This window comes from Natator depressus, chromosome 2 (genome assembly GCF_965152275.1).
Source record: "Natator depressus isolate rNatDep1 chromosome 2, rNatDep2.hap1, whole genome shotgun sequence".
NCBI lineage: Eukaryota > Metazoa > Chordata > Testudines > Cheloniidae > Natator > Natator depressus.
In genome coordinates, this window is record NC_134235.1 from 222,622,079 (window position 1) to 222,646,212 (window position 24,134).

Here is a 24,134-nt window from a genome sequence, read left to right on the forward strand (position 1 = left end):
AAAAATTATGTGTAGCATTATTAATTCTGTGATTTCATTTTCTCATCTGTTACTTGTAAGAGGTGGGCACATATTCCCTGCATTCCAGATGGGACAAATGAAGAAAAAATAACTGATGAGGAGAAAGCATAAGTGCAAAAAGTGTGCATAGTTTACAAAAAATTTACATTGGGTTATGGTTTTCAAAAATATTTTTGTTTTTCCTGGAATAACACAGCTGGAATATAAATGAGTAATCGAGAAGTTAAATTTTACTGTCCATTTCGGTACAGACAAAAAGGGGTTCATAACTCTGTATCTATACATACGTTTAGATGCTTGTTTTTGAAAACATCTCGAAACAAAAAGCAAACTGTTTCTGTTCATATGCCAGCTTAAAATAATAAAGTTTTAAAAATGTTTTAAAATACCTCTCTCTATTGGTGCCCAGGGGTATACAGCGTACACCACGAGCTATCCAAAAGCAGAGGGCTCACAGCACAGCGTTACCGGCAAATCGGTAGCCCCTGGAAGACCTGGAGCAGAAGAGGCGAAAGGAAGGTCCAGGGGCAGCAAATCGTGACACCCCCGCCCCTCAGACGTCGCTACCCCGGGCCCGGAGGCTGCCACAGGTACCCCGGGCCCGGAAGACGCGACAGGCGCTTGAGACGCGCCGACAAGCGGAGCGAGAGAGCGGGGCCTACCGGGGCCCGGCTGGGTTCCGGCGCACGCGGCGCGGCCGCTCTTGCAGCGCCCCCTGGCGGCACGTTGCGGGCGCACCGCGGCCTGCGAGCCTCTCAGCGCCGGCGGCCGGGCGCGCCGTGGCCTGGTGGGAGGGGGCGAGTCTCGCGAGAGGCCCGGCGTCAGCCAGAGGCGGCGGGGCCCTCGGAGGCTGGATCAGGCAGCGGTTGAGGCACGTGACTGGGGCCGGCGGTTTGGTCCGAGGGTGAGGAGAGGGCCCGGTGCGAGGCGGGGGAGTTGGGGTGCAGATCTGGCTCATGACGGGGGGGCTAAAGGGTTCCCGCCCCTCTGCGGGCTAGAGGGGGCTTGGGAGGTTCTGGGTCAGGTGGGGGCGGGAGTTTGGGGGAGAGGGATTGCGGCTCAGGAGGTGGCCGGGGGGAGGGGGGGTTCTGGGTCAGGTGGGGATAAGTTAAGATGAGTTGGGGTTGGGCACCTGCTGCATGGTTCCAGGTCTGTCACTGGAGTTGGATGTTGTTCTTAGTTTCTGAACAGAGAAGTGGGAGGTTTTAAACATTAGTCCAATGGGGAGCAGATAAGCAAGGCTAAATGTTGATATTTTGCCCATAATCACAGTTTACCATTATTTCTTAGGTTCGATGTTCTGAGGTATCTACAGGGCTTCAGATATTTACCAGAACATCTACTGTTTGGAGAACTAAACCTACTAGTCAGAGGTAAATATAAAAGCTATAGGTGATATGTGAGGGTCTCCACCAGATTAGTCCAGGGATATAATCCTAGTCTGTTACTCCTGGTGATTACCACTATATTCCTCCTTTAGCTATGGCAGTCATCCTATCTTCCTTTTTTTGATCACCTTATCCAGTGAATAATTTCAGTGCCTGCCTCTTCTGCTCAGAGCTTTCCAGGGCAGCAAACGTGAAAATGCATCATTACTCACAGCGTCACTGTTGTCAAGAAGTTTCTTAGAAAGATCTTGCAAAACTAACTAGATACTTGCTAATTTCACTCTATTGCTGTTGCTTATAGCTTTACCTAACAGCAGAAGTGTTGAAGGTGTCTTTCAGCACGTTATACGTGGTTCATGTTTGTGATGTTACATTTGCATGCATAAGGGCTGAAAACTTATCTTAAACAATTCTACAAAAATTGAAGACGTAGCCATAACCCGCACATTCCCCAGGAAAGGCTTCCCGCTCACAAGTGTATTTTTAAGCCCCATTTATGTACTCACTTTTAAAATATTCATCTTTATAACATCTAGGATGATCTTAGGACCATGGACCCAATATTATATGAGACCTGAACAAAAACAATGCATCTGTATTACATAAAATTGTGGTACAAAGTACACATAATGTAGAGAACCCATAGGAAATTTACTTTTACTATCCCTCTCCCTTAATCTGATTATTTGGGAAGGAGAGAAGAGAAATCAAATCTCATGGAGCAAAACCCCTTCCACACAATGAGATCTGAGCCTGGCTAATCTCTCTTTTCTGTCCTACTAGTTTTTGTGTACTACACTACTGTCTTCTTTCTTGGTCTCTGTCCAGTATGAAGGGTACGCATATGCCATAAGGTCCCTCATTCAAAGTCTTCAGATGAAGAAAATCCAAAAGGTAATTCTCATTTTGCCCCACTCCATCATAGGCTGTCATTTCTCGTCTTAGGCTGTGCCCTTGGTACACACATTCAGCCTCTCCGGCAGTAGCATATACTTACCTTTCTGTTTTGTAGTTGCTTCAGCCTTTAGGTTGCTCCTTTTATGAGACATCTTACAAATTAATTAGTTTTAAAAAATTATATCTTCTAAACGCCAATAAACAAGAACACCTGCTAATGTGAATTATATCACAAAAGGGGAAAGATTGAGGACTGCTAATCAAAGTAAAGATACTTCATGAATTCAAGAATATAAAATAGTTTGCTACAGTTGAGATACTATAGGTTCAGAGCATTGTTCTCTTGATAGTGTTTCCAAAATAGAGATGTGCAGCAGTAAAAATTAAATGTATTTGTTTCTTACAACTTCAGCAGTTTGCTTTGACTTAGTTTTTTAATCTGTAGAACCTCTAGCAGCCTCTGTGCAGTTTCAGATGCATCACTTTTGGCACAAGTCTTGACTTGTTGCTTTTTCATTAATGAATGGAGCAGGTGCTACGGTGCCAAGTAATTACTGAAGTCTAATACTACATAAGAACAGCCACACTGGGTCAGACTAATCCATTTAGCCCAGTATCCTGTCTTCCGACAGCAGCCAATGCCAGGTGCTTCAGAGGCAATGAATAGAACAGCTTCTGGCAGTCAGAGACTAGGAACACTTAAAGCATGGAGTTGCATCCCTGATGATCTTGTTCTTTTTTGAACCCAGTTATGATTTTGATCTTCACAGCATCCCCTGGCAATGAGTTCACAGGTTGACTCTGTGTTGTGGAAGAAGTACTTCCTTTTGTTTTAAAGCTGTTGCCTATTAATTTAATTGGTGATTTCTGAATGTAAAGATTTTTTTAAAAGTGGTACTGAGCTGGTGTGAAACAGGCTCTAAATCTCTTAAAACATTAGGAAAAGTACTGAGAAACACAGATCTGTTGCAATAGAAAGAGTTTGACTTGCACGCCCAAGAGAGGCACTTTTTAAAGACTGTTCACTTTGGGTATCTTTAAAATATTAACTAGTAGTTTCCTCTTTTTTCTTATTCATAGCTGAAGTGTCAAAACACAGAGAAAAGCATCAAAATGTCAGTTACTCAGGCCAGGGGTGGATCAGTCCGTAAAGCAAAGAAAATTACTGTAAAAACATCTTTAAATAACCCATATGATATCAAGTGGAATACCCTAGAAGGAGATGATATGCACTTTATACTCCAGACCTTGGAAGAAAGGATTAAACATATTGGACTTAAAAAGATTGAGACTCGAAGGAGGAAAAAGCGTTCTATTGCAAAAAGGCAAATTAAAGAAAAATGTGATGCTAGTGATTGTATTGTACTTCCACAGGAGAAGGAAACAGACCATATTCAACAAGAACAAGGATGGACTGACTTAAACATCAGGAATCAGCTTGCTATTGGAATTAATGAGGTTACTAGATCTTTGGAAAAAAATGAACTACTTCTAGTGCTGGTGTGTAAATCTGCAAAACCTACTATGATCACCATGCACCTTATTCAGCTCAGTGCCAGTCGAGCAATCCCAGCTGGCCAGGTTCCACGTCTTAGTGAAAGCATAGCACCTATGCTTGGCTTAACATCTGTTCTAGCACTGGGTTTTAAAAAGAATTCTGATACTTTTACTGAAGTAGTAGAAGCTATAATTCCACGGATACCTAGCTTGGATGTGCCCTGGATTCACCATAGAAGTGAGCAACCTATGGCGGAGGCATATACTGATCCTTTGGAAATTCAAGATACCGAGCTTATGGAGACCTCAGTGGAGGAGTTCTCCCAAAGCCATAAGTGGAAATGTACTGAAAGCAATAAGTCGGATTCTTCAAATGTAACTTTACAAGCTCTCAGAATTAAAAAGCTTGTTCCAAATCCAAATAAGATACGGAAACCCCCCAAAAAGAAAAAAGCTGCTTCAAAATAACTTAGTTTAGTACAGGTCTTTACAGTGGAGTAAAGTGATTATTATGCAGTATTGGAAACTGCCCGATGTAACTAAGTTAGATGCTTTTAAATGTCATGGCTTCACATGTAAAGCCAATTGACCAACAGAAGATGAACTCAGATTTGTTTTATTCTGACATTAAAGCATGCAGTCTATAAAAGTGTGCATAAGTGTAACCACTTTCCTAAGATGTGCTTAATTAGTGTTTAGAGAGCCTGGGCTTAAAAGTATGTGGTATAGTTCTAGAATGTGCACCTGCTATTAATGAAAAGCATCAAGCAAATTCTTTTGTTTTTAGGGAATGAATATACTTAGAACAAAACTCTAAAATTAAATGTAACTATTCAAACAAATGAATATCAAAATTGAAAGTTTATTCAAACAAGTGTCCATGCTGGTATAAACTTTGTTTTTAAAAGCTGGTCGTCTATAAGATGTTTCAAGCAAACATCTAACTGGTAGGCACACACACAGGCTCTGTTTTTGAATGTCAATACTCTGCTCTACGAGGTTGGTTTTGGTCAAGAGATGCAAGCTAAACTGGTTTCCAGATATATTTGGTCTCTGATATGCTAAAGGAAAACATTAGTCTTGATCATCATCATGAATAATTAAATACTTCTGTTGCAGGAAAAAATGCATTTTAAAAAAAGACTGCTGTATGCAAACCGTGACATTCTCTCACAGAATCCACATAATACAAAGTCGAAGTTAAGTGTCAAAACTATTTCATAAAGGGAGAGTTTAGAAACTATTTCCAATAACTTCAGATATATTTTATGTACTGTTGTATGTAAAATGGCAGGTAAGAATTGTAATCATACAATCATAGAATATCAGGTTTGGAAGGGACCTCAGGAAGTCATCTAGTCCAACCCCCTGCTCAAAGCAGGACCAATCCCCAACTAAATCATCCCAGCCAGGGCTTTGTCAAGCCTGACCTTAAAGTAATAATTCCAAGTAGCTGAAAATGGTATGATACTTAACTCTTGAAGGGAAATGCACTTTAAGAAACTGCCATAGTAAACAGTAGAATTTAATGAGTGCACACACCAGATATTTTGCAGGAAATTGTGTAAGGATGTTTAGAAGCAGGGAACAGTGAAGCAGCTCAGACTCCAATAAAAAAAAGTGTATAACTAATCTCAACAAAATAAAATAGTTTACTTAGAGCTCACATTTTACTCAAAAGCTACTCCTGTCCTTCAGGAAGAAAGCTAGCAAAAACCTCTTTCTTTAAGTGAGCCTGTGTTTATTTTTTTTAAATAGGGGAGAAACTTCCATGTTCCAGGTCAAAGATTATCTAGGCTACCTGTATTCTGGATTCCGCTTCTCCCTCCACTCATGTACAAGTTAAGGGAACAAATTAAAAAGGTCAAAAGCAGTGATTCCATCGTAATGAGGCTATCGGAAGGTTAAATGTAGCAGAGGCTTCTAATAGCAAAATGCCCACAGGCCCCTGCCTGGAAAAAAAAAAAGGCAGATACTAATTTTTAGCTTTGCTATGTGTGTTCTTGGGGCTTGTCACTCAGGAAAGTTAAGATGAATCAACTATATTAAAGCACATTACCACCCTTCCACCAATAGCTGTTCTCATTCAGGAATAAAATGGCCTTGTAGTTTAAGATCGTGTTTCCCAAGCAGTGGGTTGCCATGTCCAGGGTCAGAATAACCCATTGCTGAGCCCAGACTTAGGCTAATATACACTTTTCCCAGTTTGGTGCAGATGGGAGGCCCCAATATGGTAGGGGTGTTGGAGAGAAAACCTGCCCAGCTCTCGTCCTGTGGGACTTGGTCCAGTTCCCCATGCTGGGTGTTGCAACTTGATCCTTGTGGTTACAGTGGCACTCAAGTTTGGTGCAGCTACTCTATCATGATAGAGGAGTAGAAGGGCCAAACATGAGTGGCATTGCAACCCTGTGTGCCATGATGCAGTGCCACTCAAATTTGCTTGCCTACCCAAGTGGTACTGCAACCCCTTCACTCAAATTTAGCTTGGCCATCCCTGTCAAACTTGGGGGGCATGCAAACCTGAGTGGTGCTGCATCCTCATGCACCACATTGCAATGCTCACAGCTGGGGCCAACCCTCCTCCTCCCCACCCCCCCTGCCCCCAGGACAGGAGCTGCCACTGTGGGGTGAGTCTAGGGTGAGCTCAACTCTCCAAACCCTCCCCCCACCTCCTCTGGACCTAGATGGGATATAGGGTTGCAGTGCTGGGGCTGAGGGTAATGGTAGGTCCAAAAAAAGACAAAATGCAGTTTGTGGCTCACATTAATAAGTTCAGGAACCACTGGTTTAATCCTCAGTCTTTAGCAGAGAATTAAACTAGCAGATTAAGGCTGCTTTATTCTTGCATGAGAGCATCTATGTGAGTGGTTAATAGGCTTTAACTTATGCACATCAATGCAAGGTTAAGTTGATTTGTCAACTTTCTGGGATGTGCCTGTGCAGACAGCCTTGTGTTCTTCAGGCCAGCAATAGGCCCTCACTGACTCTAAGGTACAAACTATTTTAGCTTTAACAACATAAGTGGCCAATAAAATCTTACTATAGATAATTGGAAGCTAACTATGGGGTGTTGGAATGTACTACCTTTCAAAGTCTAATGTAGACAAGGGCAGTGTGCTTAACTTGAGCACATATTGAAGCAGACTGCACTGTGCACACTAGAGTAACTGTGTATTAGTATGGGTTAGAACACATTTAGCTAGCAATATACCTTTAAATCACAGTTTAGACAAAGCCTGAGAGCCTGTTACCCCTGTACATATGGGGTAGAGTCCCCTTCCATTATAAAAGAATGACTTTTGTGAAATAAGCTGCCATACAAGACATGTTAAGTCCAGTGATAAAGAGGTACAACTAAATATCTCTATCTACATTGCTAATTTCAGACAGCTCCTAAAGTTGAGCAAAATTTGATCTCACATTTAGAATTATGGGGGTGTTAAAGCCAGGTTTATCCATAAATATTTCACCAAATATTCAAGTAATGTCCAAAATACCTGCACAGCATGTAACCTTCACCAGTATTTGGCACTTTCAGCTAGAACTGTAGATTTTGCTCCTCATGTGACTGTAGCATACCTAAACTCTTAAGAACTGCCATCACAGTTTAAGCTGTGAGTATGGCATTATGGAGTGTATACCAAATGCTTCTGGTTGCAGAGCATTCAGGAGGAAATAAAAATCAGGTTGTTGCATTTAAGTTAAGGCCAGTACAATAGTCTTTCCAGGGGAGAAGGAGAAGCATGTATCTCTCTCGATTACTGGCACTATGTACAGTGAAACCTGTTGTTCAAAATTCAGGATAAAAACACTACCAGTAACAATTTATGAATACTTATTTACACAAGATATTTTTCGTTAGAATTACAGACTTCAAAGTAAACAAAGGAATATGTGCAATTTTGCAGAAGCATTGAAAACATTCAAAATTATAAATATTTTGATAGCATTACCAAAATTCTTAGTTTTACACACAGGCTGATGTTGATCTACTGAGGAAAAACTAAGGTTTTGTGCCACAACTATAAATTAAGTACAGTAATTTATAATCATTCTGGCAACATAGGTATCTGCACTGAACAGTGCAATACTACTGAATCAATCCACTGATCTATTGAAGATCAAAGTACAAATCTGTATTTTTATTGATTTGGCAGCGTTGCTTATGGAGAAACAAATGCACTAGTCAAACCAGCACATTTTCATACTGCGCCAGTTACAAAAACATCCAAGACTTTCATATTAGCTACAAATGTATCATAACTCCATTATTTTACCCCGAATGATGACATCCATGTGAATTTTATAAGCAAAGATACTCCGTTTGGATCCTTCATTCTGTTACACTGACAAACATACACCACCACTTAATAAATAGAAATGCAGCAGTTCATTCACATAATAGCAAGATTTTCGTACCCTAATCCACCACTGCAGTTCAGTTTGTACAAAACAGTCTTTTCTACAGAGTGGAAAAAATACCTTCTTTTTATCAAGGTGCGAGCTAAGCTTTGAAAATTAAATGAATGTGCTTTTATTCTTTTTATGGACAATAAAAGTTTCATGAACTTTTTCCATTCTATCTGAAAATGTGTAAAAGGTCAGATATGGATTTCTTCATTATTTTAGTTTTGATGGATTATTTCAATTTCACTGACGTTGTGCTTGTACTCCTCTTGAACAATACTGTTCCAAGAACGGTTATGTAGATTAAATCAATCCAAATGACAACTTCAGAGTTCTAGAAACACCAGGGTCCTCCTTATTGTAATACAAGACCAACCTAAAGGAAGGGGCAAAATGCACTAGTTAATGCAAGTATAGCAACAAATACTGGCTTTTTGAACTTAATTATGAATCTTAGATGTTCAATTTAAAAGTTTTGTCTGTTTTGACATTCTTAAGTTAATTTATTTTTATTAAGTGTGCACAGCAGCTCTTTTTTCTCTTACCTTTTCGGATTCCATACCAGGACACCGCCAGTTGTACAAATAATACTGCAAGTTCCCATCTCCTATCCCAAACTTGAGTTTTTCCAGGAATGTTTTGTTTTCCATCAAGTCTAGTGCATTGAACACATCAAATCCTTTCTGGAAATATCAAAACGTTTTTGAAATATTATTTTGATTTTCAAATGATACTTTATATATACACATAATGGGTATAAATGTGTCCAAGTGTCTAACAATTTTCACTACATAGACATTAGATCTGATCCTGCATTCTGATATGCATGCAAAATAGAAGATTTTTCCAATAGGAAGTAATTCTGTCTGCATATCACACAGAGGAATTTAGACTGAAGGTTATATCTCTAGAACAGTGGTTCTTAACCTATTTACCACTGTGGGCCACATATAGCTCTCTCTGTGTTACGTGGGCCCCATCCACAACAGGGATTCTCAAACTTCTTTGCATCGAGACCCCCTTCTGACAACAAAAATTACTACACGACCCCAGCTGGGGGACAGACACCTGAGCCCCCCCCGCAAGCCCTGCTGCCCTGGGCAGGGGGGCCACAGCATAAACCCTGCTGCCCCGGGTGGGTGTGAAGCTAAATGGAAGCTGAAGCTTAATGGAAGCCAAAGCTCAGGCTTCAGCTTCAGCCCCACGACCCAGCAAGTTTAACACCAGCCCTGGTGACCCCATTAAAACAGGGTTGTGACCCACTTTGGGGTCCCGACCCACAGTTTGAGAACTGCTGCAATACAGCTACCAAGAAAAAAAAAGATTTAGTATTTGTTATATGACAGCAATACAATTCAAATCAATTTAGCACCTTTCATTTCAATACTGGCAAATGTCTACCAAGAGCATTTCAAATTAGCAAAATAAGTCAAAACATTAACTTATAATTAATTTATTGGAGGGGTGGCATGACATGACACGCTGCTGCTGGTGGTGTGGCTGGGCTTGGTACCTGGAGAGCATGGCTGTGGAGCCCTGCCCGGTGTGGGGTGCTCACCCCAGCCAGGGACTGTCCTCCAGGCACCCAGCCCCACCACCCAGGGAATACCCCCCTATCACTGTCTCCCCAGCATCCAGGACCCCCCCCCCCCAAAACACTGGTCTGGCACATGTGCCTGCCCTGCAGAGACAGGGTGCCTGGTCCAGAGCAGAACAGCACCCCAGGGGCTGCCCCCTCCAGCATCCAGTCCTCCACCCAGAGACTCCCCCACCAGTATCTTCTCCCAGCCCTCAACCCCTCCATCCAGGGACTGCCACCAGTCCACACACCTACAGTCTGTCCCCCATACACTGGCTGCACCCGCCTTCCCACGCCCCAGCCCCCTGCACCCCCTCCCTAGGGCCCTAGCCCCCAGAACCCCACTTCCCTTGCCCACTGGTCTCCTACCTTGGTTACACATAGCTTAGCCATGCAGCCTGCCCTGCCCGCCTGCAGTCCTAGTGCCAGGGAGCCGGCTCCAGCTAGGGTCACTGGACCCATGGGGTCAGGGTGGGGTGGGGGGAGGGGCACTGAGCACCCTGGTTTCCTGCTGATGCTGCTAGGCCTGATCCTGTGCTGCCCCATTTTTGCACCCCCCTGCTGGCTCTGTGCCTGGGGCATATGCTCCTGCCATAGTTAGAGCCCTGAGAATGTCACAACATGGGCCGCAGCTGTGTGCTGATTGGTCTTCAAGTGGCCCACGGGGTGAGAACCACTGCTCTAGGAGGTAGGACACTGTCAGGTGACATTCCGGGGTAAAACATCAAAATAATCCTAATGCAGTTTCAATGTTATAGGTTTGTTTCTTTGCACAATAGTCAAGATTGATCTTAGTTTTTAGTCTACATTAAACTGCATTTGAGCACGCACAGTACTAGCTGCTATAATTGAGGCTGCATAAACATATCAATCCTAACTTGTTTTCAGTCATTTATATATTTTATATTTTCAGGATTTAATTTGTTCAAGTTTGGTCCCTTCCTAAAAGCAATGCAAGAATTTGATCTCCGTCTATGTCTTCATTGCATGTGCGCCTCTCTTGCTCACTTGCCCTCTGCCAACTGTCCCCTCCCTCCCTCCCTCCCCCAAATCCACTGCCATTACAGAAGTCTCTTTAATATCAAGATGCCACAGAAACTGAGTAGTCTTGAGTTTCTACTGTAAAACTGGCCTTTTCACATCCCCATCCACCCAATTCCTTTCCACTCTTCGTTAAACTGACTCATTATTATTATTTGTATTACTGTAGTGCCTAGGAGCCATAGTCTTTAATTAGGCTCCGATATTCCAATTTGTCACACACTTGCTGCACTTTTGTCATGCTCCACTGAATTCACTGGGGCTCCCCTCTGTGTGAGTGGAGCACACCATTAGGCACAACTGTAATACAACTTATTAGTAACAGCAAGAACAATGTTCTGCTGTTTGAGCAAGAAGAGACTGAAGCCCCCCCCCCCCCCCAAAACCCATTTCCCCATTATAAAGAAAGTGATTAAAAAAACAAAACAAAACAGATTAATGCTGGAATAGCAGGAAGCATAAAGCTGAAATTTGGCATGCAAACAGACTTCTGCCATAATAAGTACCTTTAAATATTTTGGTGAAAATATTTTTGTTTTGACCAAGTTACTGCCCCTTTAAAAAAAAACCAGACACACACCATATGTACATTTTGCACAGATTTCTCACTACGTTATGCTACTAAAGAAGTTCTTGCCATGCATACATGTCTAAGTTAGATGTGCTGTGAAAAAATGTACAGGAAGTACACAAAAAAAGAGGCAAGGCCTCTGCATCAGGGAAAGTAAAAGCTGAACTACTTCAAAATTAGCAGTACAGAGCCTTTCTCCTGCAGAAATTTCATCAGAACTAAGAGAAAAGAACAGTAAAGTTGCACAGTTAAGCTCTCAAAAGTCAGGAAATGACGAAGTTAAATCTGCACATACAACCTTAACTCTGCACCCTACACTGTAATCTAATTATCACATCATTTCACAAGATATAGAATTTTCTTTATAATTTTAGATACACACATGTAGCAACTTGTAATTCTTCATTCTTGAATATGTATACCATTTTTATTAGAATTATGTATAGTCCAGTATATTTTTGTTGATTTAAGCCACTGACTTCAATAGAAGCTGAAAAGTGCTCTGTACCTCTGAAAAAGTCTGGCCACTTGCTTAAACATAGATTTAGGTATTTAACTTTACACATCCAAGTTTGAAGCTCCTGGTCTACATGAATATATGTCTTTAGAACAATTCATATTAAAACCACTGTTAAATGAACACAGAACTTACAATTTTGAAAGTCTCATGCCATTTAATAAAGAGCTGCACTTCCTGTACCACAAATTACCGACAAAAGGACAGCTTCCTGTTTTCCTTTTATTTAAGAGTGATTTTTGTTGTAATTAGCTCGTGATTAGCTGATATTTTACATTCCCGCTCTCCCCCTTCATCTAAAACACTGGGGACCAGATTTGTAAAGGTATTTAGGCACCTAAAGATGCAGATAGACACCTAGTGGGATTTTCAAAATTGCCCGGGAATCAACTCTCAATGGGATCTGGACACCTAGATGCTTTTGAAAGTCACATTAGGCACCTATCTGAATCCTCAGGTGCTTAAATACTTTTGAAAATCTGACCCTGAACCTCCAGTAGCATGCTGGCCCCTGAACACCATGCTGGGACATACAGTATTGACTTGGATCATAAACACTACTTCCTGCATCTGATGGGTATCTCCCATTCAAGTTCCAACCCAGCCCAGTCCTGTTTAGTTTAAGAAATCCATCAGGACCATGTTCAAGGTATAATACCTCATATGATTAAAAAATATTAGAATGATCATGATACATAGTTAGTCCTTCTGTTACCATAAATCTGTCTTTGTGAGTTGTTTCTGATTTATATACACAATGTAAAATATTAAGTAACTGTACATACTGCTGGAGACCTCTGTCTTAGCTTCAAGTAAATAAAGGTACTTCACTTGCATATATATCTATATAACATTCTATTTTAAGAAGGTACTAAGTGTTTTTCTGAATGAGTATAATTTACAAAACTAAAGCAAGTTTACCCACTTTGTTCATTAAATGTGCCACTGGCTTCTCAGCAGAAATATTTGCATGTTTCAAGGAAGTTTATCATCAGTCTCTACAAAGGAACATATTATACAGTGCTCAATACTTATCTACAGCTTTTCCCCCCTTTCTTTTGCTGTCAGCAATTTGAACAGGGCACTAATTAAAACCAGACCATCTGTTCTTTGAAAAGGTATATATATAAGTTGTTAAATTTCCATTTCACTTTTCACCTTAGCCAACCTTATTTTGTTATGGTCTTCATGCATGGAAGAAGAGCAAAAATACTACACATTGCTTTCAGTTCACAGGGCTGATTTGTACTCTATATTACTTCTGAATTGTTCACCTTTTTAAAAATGAAAGTAAGTATGTGTGTATTGATTCTGTAGGTCTATATCACCAGATACATCTATATCAATCACTTACAAACATTTTACAAGGGTAATGCACGGTGTCTACTACTTTTAGTGCTAGATGGCATTGAACCCATGAGACTATGTTAAATTTACTTCTGAAAGTAATTTGTAATGGCTTCCCCTCCATTTTCCCAAACTGCGTCATTAATGTTTTTCTCTCTGTATGAGAAAGTGTGTTTAAAAATTAGAATTTGAAAATACATTATGTAAACACTTCACATCTTTTCTTTGCTTCCACTTTTGTAGCTTTAAAAGGCAAAAACTGTTAATTACTAGCTGTAATTTCAACTAATTCCCAACACAAAATAAACCCTTCCATTTTACTAAACAAATCCAAACTAAATTATTTCTGCAAACCTTGATAAGTTGTCCAAGCCCATCAATGAGTCACCATTTTAATTATACTATACACTCATCTAACATTGAATATCCAGTGCTTACTGTTAATTTGGATACTAAGGGCCAGATTTTCACTAGTATGCTCCAGATCAGTGGTGGGCAACCTGCGGCCCACTCGCAGCCTGTCAGGGTAATCCGCTGGCGGGCCGCCAGACAGTTTGTTTACATTTCCACGCAGCCCGCAGCTCCCAGTGGCTGTGGTTTGCTGTTCCTGGACAATGGGAGATGCGGGAAGCGGCACAGGCTGCAGGGACGTGCTGGCTGCCGCTTCCCACAGGTTCCACTGGCCGGGAACGGCTAACCACGGACACTGGGAGCTGCGGACGGCCATGCAAATGTAAACAAACTGACTAGCAGCCCTCCAGTGGATTATCCTGACAGGCCGCAGGTTGCCTACCACTGCTCCAGATGCTTTGCATGGCTTTAGCAACACTCAAACTGTGGGTTTCAGTTATCACATTACCAAAGAGGGTAATAAACCACTTGCTTTGAACTTACTGATAACAGAACATTGTTCAAAATTAGTGCTGTCAAGTGATTTAAAAATTAATCGTGATTAATCGCGTGATTAAAAAAATTAATTGTGATTAATCGTGCGATTAATTGCACTGCTAAACAATAATAGAATACCACTTATTTAAATATTTTGGATGTTTCTTACATTTTCAAATATATTGATTTCAATTACAAACACAGAATGCAAAGTGTACAGCACACAGTTTTATATATTTTTTTAATTCCAAATATTTGCACTGTAAAAAAAACAAAAGAAATAGTATTTTTCAATTCACCTAATACAAATACTGCAGTGTAATCTCTTTATCATGAAAGTTGAACTTACAAATGTAGAATTATGTACCAAAAAAACCCCTGCATTCAAAAATAAAACAATGTAAAACTTTAGAGCCTAAAAGTCCAATGAGTCCTACTTCTTGTTCAGCCAATAGCTCAGACAAACAAGTTTGTTTACGTTTTCAGAAGATAATGCTGCCTGCTTCTTGTTACAATGTCATCTGAAAGTGAGAACAGGCATTCAGATGGCACTGTTGTAGCTGGTATCACAAGACATTTACATGCCAGGTGCACTAAAGATTCAAATGTCCCTCGATGCTTCAACCACCATTCCAGAGGACATGCATCCATGCTGATGATGGGTTCTGCTCAATAACGATCCAACGCAGTGCGCACCAATGCATGTTAATTTTCATCATCTGAGTCAGATGCCACGAGCAGAAGACTGATTTTCTTTTTTAGTGGTACTGGTTCTGTAGTTTCCACATCAGAGTGTTGCTCTTTTAAGATGTCTGAAAGCATGCTCCACACCTCGTCCCTCTCAGATTTTGGAAGGCACTTCAGATTCTTAAATCTTGGGTCGAGTGCTGTAGCTATCTTTAGAAATTTCACATTGGCATCTTCTTTGCATTTTGTCAAATTTGCAGTGACAGTGTTCTTAAAACAAACAACGTGTGCTGGATCATCATCGGAGACTGCTATAACATGAAATATATGGCAGAATGCAGGTAAACAGGAGACACAGAATTCTCCCCCAAGGAGTTTAGTTACAAATTTAATTAATGCATTAATTTTTTAACCAGCGTCATCTACATGGAAGCATGTCCTTGGGAACAATGGCTGAAGCATGAAGAGGCAGATGAATCTTTAGAACATCTGGCACGTAAATATCTTGAGACGCCAGCTACAACAGTGCCATGCGAATGCCTGTTCTTGCTTTCAGGTGACATTGTAATTAAGAAATGGGCAGCCTTATGTCCCATAAATATAAACAAACTTGTTTCTCTTAGCAACTGGCTGAACAAGAAGTAGTGGGCTTGTAGGCTCTAAAGTTGAACTTGTAGATGCTAAAGTTTTACATTGTTTTGTTTTTGAATGCAGTTATGTAACAAAAAAAATTTGTAAGTTGCACTTTCATGACAAAGAGATTGCATTATGGTACTTCTATGAGGTGAATTGAAAAATACTACTTCTTTTGTTATCATTTTTACAGTGCAAATATTTGTAATAAAAATAATATAAAGTGAGCACTGTACACGTATTCTGTGTTGTAATTGAAATCAATATATTTGAAAATGTAGAAAAGCATCAAAAATATTTAATAAATTTAAATTGGTATTCTATTGTTTAACAGTGCAATTTATCGTGATTAATTTTTTTGAGTTAATCACATGAGTTAACTGTAATTAATCAACAGCACTATTCAAAATATATTTTGTAAAAATAGTGCAGGCTTATGGGAATTTTTTCCTTCTTCTCTAGTAATGTTCAAAGTGAAGAGAAAAGCTAGTATAGATTTTTTTAAGTTCTGCAAGTGCCTTAAAAATCCCTTTAAAAGTAAAAGAAAATGGAATGTTACACATTAAATACTTCCTTTCATTTTTTTTTTTAATTAACCTACTTTTCTCAGAAAAGTAGACAGGGAAAGTAAGTTACTTACCAATTTAGCTATAATGAGTGCATCATTCATTAGATCCAAGAGAGGAGTCTCTGTATGAATATTGTAGAAGGAATAGGCAGCTTTGAGGCTTTTATGTACAGGATGATGCATAACTGTTGAAGGTAACGTGTAGAAACTCAGGAAATCAGTTAAAATGCCATTTGAACTCTGGGGAAGAAAAAAGTCATTGAATGAAGAATCAACTTGTAATTAATTAGCTACAGTTTTAGCCATCTCCCTGCACAGCAGATATTTTGGGAAATTACAAATACTAGCTGCCAGAAGCCTACCCTTCAAGTGGGCATGGCTATCAGCACTGGTCTCTATACAGCGCATTCATCACAACTTCAAAAATGGTTAAAATCTTGGTTAAAATCAGATGCACAGAATTGATGCCCTCGGAACATCTTAATTTCATAAACAGAAAGGCAGGGCTGGAGGGGACCTTGAGAGGTCATCTACTCCATCCCCCCCATACTAATGCAGGACCGACCAAGTATGCCTCGATCTTCCCTTGCAGGTTTTTGTCTAACCTGTTCTTAAAAACCTTCAATGATGGGGATTCCACAACCTCCCTTGGTAATCTGTTCCAGTACTGAACTACCCTTGTAGTTAGAAAGTTTTTCTAATATCTAATCTAAATATTACCTGCTGCAAATAAAGACAATTACTTCTTGTCCTACCTTCCTCCGAACAACTGATCACTGTCTTCTTTTGTAACAGCCCTTAACATATCTGAAGACTTATCAGTCCCCCCTCAGTCTTTTTTTCTCAACATTTTTCCAGTTCTTTGGAAAAGGAAATTTTTTGCTTTTTGACAGCAATTTTTTTGTGGAAAATATGTAGCATATTTAGATCAGCTCTAGTGATTCACGTTAAACGAGTATACCAAATTGCAACATAGTAGCTCAAAAGGGCACTTGAAGTGTGATAAAGGGGATGTCTTTTTTAAGGACCTCTGATGTAAAGTTCAAATATCAAATATGAGGATGTCTCTGCTGAGCTCTGTATCACAGAGGTGAATTAATTATGGACCTTAAGAAAACACCTCCAATGACTCTGCACGTTCACTATTAAGGATGCTAGAAATGTTAACTCAGTGATTATGAGCTTTATTAAGGTCTCCCCTTTCATTTTGCTATGGTCTTTAGTACCAACATTTTGAATTGAAAACAAAACAAAGCCTTTGGCCATTTGTGCTGTGAAGGCAGCCTTCTTAATGTAATTGCAATCTAACTTTTCTGTAGTTTCTTTCATCCTAAAAGGATTTCTAAGCACGAGCAAACAAATTTAATATAGTGACTAGCAGCTTTCAATGGAACGTAGGTTCCTAAGCTACATGGGTCATTTTTAAAATTTTACCCACAAATAATAGCACCAAGAGGTGTGAACTTAAACTATTAAATTGAGTATCAGATTACATTTGAAGCAGATTTATCCAATACTGGGACTCTCCACATAAATAGGTGCACCTGAAACCAGTTAAGCGGGATTTAAATTTTGTGCTGGCCTGCTGTGGAGTTCCTATTTGACATCTGAAGGAATGACATCAGACCCCAATCAGATTCTCATTTCCTCATGTCAGTCATTTTAGCAGCTCCTTTCTTTCTGGAAAAGCAGATTCAAATATTAATACTTGTAATCAAATTGGTTTTTTCCAAAAAGGGGTGGTGAAAAGCAAACAAGATTTTTAAAAATGTAGAGTGCCTCCCAGATGGTCATCACTTTCAGAGTTTTAGAATTCTTATTTAATCAACTTGTTACATTACCACTGCAGTCCATACAGACTCCAAAAATAAGTGTTTTCTTATCATGCGATTAGATTATTAGAATGTACAATAATGTTTACCGTTCTCTGTTTAATATAAAGAACAAAATGGAGAAACTATGTCAAGCTCCACAAATGCTACAATGCAAGGTTAAGTATAGATCATGGCTCTGAGTGCACTAGAAAGCCCTCTTGCTTCTCATGGAAGTTATCTTGATGCCATCAAAACCCTAATGTCAATATAGCCTTACACTGAATTACTTGTGTAATATTACTGGGGAGGCAAGGGTGGAATTTACATATATCTTATTTACATTGTTAACCAATGTTTTTACCTCAACTACAAAGGTGTCAATAATATGATCCTGAGGCAGGAACCAGTGGGCTACCTCTTCTTCATCCATTACAGGAGCAAGATTAAATTGCTTCAAGTAACTGTTGATCAGTTCTTGCACTGCTTTAATGTCTTTTTGTTCCATTGGTCTCAAACCTGAAGTCTTTGTGGCCTTGTTATAACAAAAAGAAAAAAAAAAGATGTTGAAAGGAAGAATTTATTTACAAAATATGTGAAAGTAGGTTACAAAGTGCACTCCATAGAATATTCATTATTAGCCTACTTTACTCTAGCATTATAATTCATTATGCCACTTTACAAACTGCCTTCAATCAATATTTCCTACCTTCTAATTACTGAGACAGTCTGGGGCACTTCAAGCTTTACGTACTAATACTACTTCATTTCTCCAGGGAATCAGACACTGTTGCCTGTAGCCTAGACTTCAAACATTGTGTGTTCCTTTTTTAATTTGATCATTTCTTTTCTTCTAAATTACTTAGGGCCCAGAAAAAACCCTGATCATCAGAAACTGACCAGAAGACAAAAATATGTTGGATACGAGAAAGTGATTTTTACTTGGTGTGTGTTTATATTTGGTCAGCAAATATTTAACATGAAAATTTCCAGCTACTTTTACCCCTCCAAACTAGCTTGTTGTCTAAATTTTCTATGCAGACATAACCATTTTTCTATTCATGAGAAAGCCCCTCTCATATAAATTAAGGCCACCCTGGAATTACTAAGCTACAATATATTTTAGAAAATAACATATTTTACAGAGGGACTTTATACAATGGAGAAAAAATATTTCTAATATATTGTAATTAACGTTTAGATATGTGGAAAGCAACTGAATCTTATTTTCTCCAACAAATTTTTGTTGATTATCCAATATATTTCTTCATTAAACAAAGGTTCATTCTCTTTCGGAGCTTATCTGCTTCATCATTCAATGAAGTCATATAATGAATTTGTTTAACATGTTAGTCATTTTCATGGTAATGTGGCAAGGTCAAATACAGGGGTCCCCAATTTTCAGGCTGGCTCTGACAGCTTTGCCCAATTCAAGCAAAGCAGTCAGAAAACTAGCTTACCGGATCCCTGAGGATGCCCCTTGTGGAAGATGGATCACTGGGTGGTGTAGAACTAGTGCAGCTGCCCATATAGGGAGTGTGGCTGGGGGGAAGGAAGCCTGGCTGGGGCATCCTTAAGTCCCAGAAATCCTGAGCTGCCAGAATAGCCTGAGGCAGTTTGGACATGCTGGGGAACAGTCCAGTACACAGCCAACTCCAGGACTAGGGAACAATTTCTGGCTTAAAGCCACTTGCCTCCTACCCCAATCAAGCTGCTCTGAGCGTATCCCAGGTCAAGCAGCAGCTCTAGCCCAGGATTTTGATCTCCTGGCAGGATCAGGCAGAAGAATGTATGAAAACAAATGTCTGAAACAACAACAGATTGGCAAGATACGTTCCTTTTGGTATACTTTTTCCTCAGTTAAATTTGTCTTAAAAGTCCCCTATTAAGTAACTATATACTTGGAAAGTGAAAAATACCCAAGAAGCTTTGTTCAGAGTAACATTTTGTTAATATAATCACAATATTCTTATATGATTTCAAATAGATCTTCAGAGTAGACAGCAAAAAATTTCAAGAGTTGTGTTGCTAACTATGCTGAGGTCCAGGCCACCACCACATCTTCACCGCTCATTTTAGCTGCACTAGTTAGATTAAAGCTAGTGCTAGACCTATCTGAGCTGCAATCAGATGTCCAATTACAGCATAGACATACACCTTTAGGTACAAGGATCTTAAGTTCTCTTGACTTTCTGAGAGACATAGGCTCCTAAGTGCTTCTGTCACTTAGGTGCTTTGGAAATTTTACTCAGAAGTTATTGTGTACAGTGCTGCATACAAGTCCTACTCTCTTCCTAGGTGTGTTTCTGGGGCTTATTTTCCCCCTCCCCATACTTTATTTTTCTTCTACTGTAGTCTGTAACTTATGAATTAGCAAAGATTGGTTAGAATAAGAGTTGTATATTTTCTAATAAACCCGGTTCATTTATGAACCTTGTGCTTTAAATCGTACTAGGTAGAGACGGCAAATTTTCTTTTCCTGTATTGGCTCTATGAGACAGAACAGAACCCTATATCTGAATTATCTACTAGATTTTTAGGATCTAAAAATTATTTCAAATTTGATTAAAGTTAGACTTAGTTTTTTGGGCCTAAAAATTAAATTAATTTAGTTATTCATTTTAGGCTCTGCCAACTACTGCACAGTATACAAGTGAGAGAGCATGTGTGTGCAGCATGGGAAGTGGGTCACACTGATAGCATTTCGTACTGAGACGCAAACAATGGACTGTGCTGTGCAGGGGAGCATCTAGTATGGTGTTGAAGCTATAAAGGTAACGAGCATCTGAGACATCAGACCAAACAACGATGGCAGACATAACTGTCCAAAGGCAGGTAAGTCATTATGGAAAAACTTGAAGGGAGGGAAGGGGGGGCAGATTTTTATCTGAATAAAAGACATGCACAGTACATAGCATTTCCTGAGTTACAATTTGCTGAAGCAGGTCACCGTATGGAGAAAACGTTCTCTGGCAGACTGGGTTAAAATGCTTCTCGGCATTGCCTTATCAACATTTTAGGATGCCTTCTTTGTAAGAAAGGTCATAAACTGTGAATTTCCTACTCCATTAAAAATGATACATTAATTGGATGAAAAATTAACTGTATACAATTGTAAAAAGTGTCTCTCTTCAGTTTGTGGTTGAATGGGATTGAGTTGAAGTTTACTTGGGGAGTTTTGTGAGTTTTTTAAGGTCTCTGGTATTTCTAAATAAACTCATCTACACTCTTGTAATCCCCTTCCCAATCAACAAATATGTTTTTACATCGTGTAAATGCTTTCCTTCCAAAATGAAAAGCTTGCCTCGTCAGAGACAGATGGAAGGGTATTTTGGGCCTCACAATAACTGTGAGGGTTCTCTAGGAAGATACATTGCTTACATCGGGAAGTCTGTAGAGCTTCATTGTTCTTTGTAAAGTCATATTTCTACTCAAATGTGAAAATTTCACCTCTACCAATTTTCTGGGGTTCAGTGATCGATGCCAATACCTGGAAATACAATTTAAAATACATTAATATAATTACTAATTTCAATAATATATGTTTTATAAATATTTCATCCAATCCCTGCCTCCCAAAATTAAATAATTGCATCTAAGGAGCAATCCTATACTGCTATCTATAGGGGGCTTGAGCAGTAGCTAAACAGGCCAATAAAATGTTGACACTACACCTTTTAAATTTGTTACTGACTATGGTATGGTTGGCTATCATAGTTTGTACCCACACACATTTTTAATATTGAGATTAGTAATCAGAGCAACTGTACTTCACCCTTGTCATAGCCTTGGCTGTCTTCACAACACTCATTTTGCTATACGGACAAGACCCTCTGCTTGTCTGTGTAAATAGTTTTTTGGGACGGCCTTCTCCTGCCAGCTGTCTCTGTGATAGAACATCCTTGGATACCCAGCATTAAAGGAGGGAAAATTATGGTGAGGGATAGAAAAACCTATACCTACTCTTCCCCCGAAAAAGACTCATGGTATTTCTGATGTCCATAAACTGCAAACAAGATTTCAGCTTTTAATATTTAATCCAAAGATTCAGAGAACTGCACAGAGCTTGGTTATCTACCAGAAGGATTAAGGGCTGAACCAACCCTACAGTGATTTGAACTTGTGGCAGCATAAGCAATATTGAATCCACTCCACGCAAACAAATTTATACTGAACTTCACACAAAACTTTTCTGACAGTACAGTTTTCCCATCACTATAAGATGCACAACAAACCTCCCTTTCTGCAGAGAACAGACCCTACAGAAGGTGTTTAAAAAGTAGTACCATATTATTCCCAGAAACTCTGTTCACCCCACCAGTCAAGAAATAGGTCACTTGAAAAATGTATGTACCTAAGTATACAACCTTGTCAATGCTAGCACAGTGCAGGCAGTGCCCCAAACAGAACTACATGTTACTGCAAAAAATGTCTTTGTCCAAGGCATCACAAAGAAGTTGGTCATGTCCTCTGCATTAGAATCAAGTCCACAATGTTTACCAGAAGTTTACAGCAGAAAAATGAACATTTTTATTAGCTAGTTTGTGAAAATGACAAGGAATCCTCTTTAAAATGATCATTCTTGGAAGCAATGTTACTATGAATACCACCTAGGTTACCTGCATGTGGCCACAGGCTTGGGGAGTACCACTCCTGCAGTGTAAACTGCCTGAAAAATCCCTTCCAGGTTTACTCTTCTGGTTATTTCCCGAATCAGTACAGGTGCTACTCGTTTAGATCTCAATTTCTTGTGGACACAAAGAAAATTGATTTCTACCATTTTCTTCACACTAAAAGCAATTTAAATAACAAAACAATTAGAAAACCCACTAAAACGTAGTATAGTCTTATTTATATAGTTTTATTTTCCATGTTGATAGTAGAATTTCAGGTTATACAAGATAGCTTCTCAAAAACATAAATAACGCTCATTTTAAAGTCTTCAGCAGAAGGACTCAATTATGTAACAAAGGACTCAGATAAATCATTGAGATTTCTTATCCAGTGTTGGTATACGCTCTTTGTATTTTACATACTTCTAAGCATATAGATCCAAATTTTTAACCTGGCTGCCTTAAGTTGCATCCTCAAAGTATACAACAAATGTCAATATTCTGTACTGCATCTGGCAAGATGCCTAGGTTGGAGAAATTGCTTTTAATACCCTTTAGATCCGCACCATGACCTGAATTGTGGCCTGGATTTAAGAGCCTGGAAAGCAATCAAAGCAGGAGGAAAGAGGTATCAAAAGGTTCCACAGCTCATATTCACTGATTAATTATTCCAGTGCTCCAACCCTACTGAGAGAGCCCTGGTAACCAGTCTAACTGACTGAACATCCACTTTACACTTTCCAATAGGCCAGATAACATCAAGCAGCTCTCCACACCTTCTATCAATAGAATGTTTCTGAGGTGGACATTTGATTGCCATTAGTTTTAATTGGAAACTTCCAAAAGCCTTGTGAAAAATTTCGGACCCGTGTAAGGTTTCTTCTCCCTCTACGGTCAATGAGGCCTAGCACTCAACTCTTCAATCAGATAATCCCCACCACGAAAGGCAGTTCAATATTTATCATTTGTTTTTATTTATCTTTATATTTATCTATTTATATTTACCTGTCATAAATCCGAATGTGTGCAGGGATGGCGCTTATGAACCCTACCAGTTTTTTGTTTGAAGTTACTCTAACTCCACAGTGCCACTGGGGTAGCCAGCCTGGAGGACGTAGTGCCCTAGAATCAGTGGCAGAAACAATTACAGATTAGTGCCCAAAAGAATGTGATCAAAACACCCTTCTTTGCAATCCAGCGCAGAAATTGCTACTCACCACATAAGAAACTCAGGTGAGTAGTCAAACCTAAACATGTTATCATCATCTTCTACGTAATTCTCATTTAATAACGTGTACAGTTCCTTTAGCTGAAAACACACATCAAAAAAGGAAGAATTTTATCTCACACATATCAGCCAGAATGTTTCATCAAGGACTGTGCGTACACACACACACGGTTTTACTTACAACTTCAGCATTGCTCAGGTCCAAAGTGTCCCACATAAAACCCTGTGGCAAAGAGTATGGCTCTAGGCGGACATTGTCCTTATCTGGTTCAATTGCACCATGAGAAGTTATAACCTCATCTGTTATAGAAAGGGAGAAAAAAATTACATTGCTAGCTAATTTTAAAATTAATAATTTTTGAAGTCACTTTACACAAGGTGTAATGTACAATTATGAAATCAGAATCTGAAGCCTTTTTAAAGTGTTGAAAATAAGCTTTT

General features: G+C 39.4%; 2 protein-coding genes across 5 annotated transcripts in view; one reads left to right on the forward strand and one right to left on the reverse strand.

The window, feature by feature from the left end:
• The first annotated feature begins 812 nt into the window (after positions 1 to 812).
• On the forward strand, positions 813 to 4,826 carry RPP38 (ribonuclease P/MRP subunit p38). 3 transcript variants are annotated; one of them, XM_074945990.1, is made up of 4 exons: positions 813 to 925; positions 1,312 to 1,394; positions 2,193 to 2,303; positions 3,387 to 4,826. In XM_074945990.1, the coding sequence occupies exons 3-4, from the start codon at positions 2,286 to 2,288 to the stop codon at positions 4,269 to 4,271; spliced, it is 903 nt and encodes a 300-aa protein (XP_074802091.1). In that variant the 5' UTR covers positions 813 to 925; positions 1,312 to 1,394; positions 2,193 to 2,285; the 3' UTR covers positions 4,272 to 4,826. The 3 variants fall into 3 exon arrangements, with proteins under 3 accessions (XP_074802091.1, XP_074802092.1, XP_074802093.1); XM_074945991.1 differs by having other exon boundaries at positions 2,238 to 2,303; XM_074945992.1 differs by lacking the exon at positions 2,193 to 2,303 and having other exon boundaries at positions 3,387 to 4,824.
• A 1,610-nt stretch (positions 4,827 to 6,436) lies between these two features.
• NMT2 (N-myristoyltransferase 2) overlaps positions 6,437 to 24,134 on the reverse strand; it is a 57,013-nt gene continuing 39,315 nt past the window's right edge. Inside the window, exons 4-12 of one of the 2 annotated variants that reach the window (XM_074945986.1) lie at positions 23,875 to 23,993; positions 23,683 to 23,774; positions 23,471 to 23,587; positions 22,472 to 22,642; positions 21,234 to 21,342; positions 18,217 to 18,387; positions 16,114 to 16,281; positions 8,756 to 8,893; positions 6,437 to 8,586 (exon numbers count right to left, since the gene is read on the reverse strand). In XM_074945986.1, the coding sequence (XP_074802087.1) occupies positions 8,566 to 8,586; positions 8,756 to 8,893; positions 16,114 to 16,281; positions 18,217 to 18,387; positions 21,234 to 21,342; positions 22,472 to 22,642; positions 23,471 to 23,587; positions 23,683 to 23,774; positions 23,875 to 23,993 (1,106 nt within the window). In that variant the 3' untranslated portion in view covers positions 6,437 to 8,565. Of the gene's footprint in view, positions 8,587 to 8,755; positions 8,894 to 15,026; positions 15,152 to 16,113; positions 16,282 to 18,216; positions 18,388 to 21,233; positions 21,343 to 22,471; positions 22,643 to 23,470; positions 23,588 to 23,682; positions 23,775 to 23,874; positions 23,994 to 24,134 lie in introns of those variants that run through there. The other variant, XM_074945987.1, reaches the window with a different exon arrangement.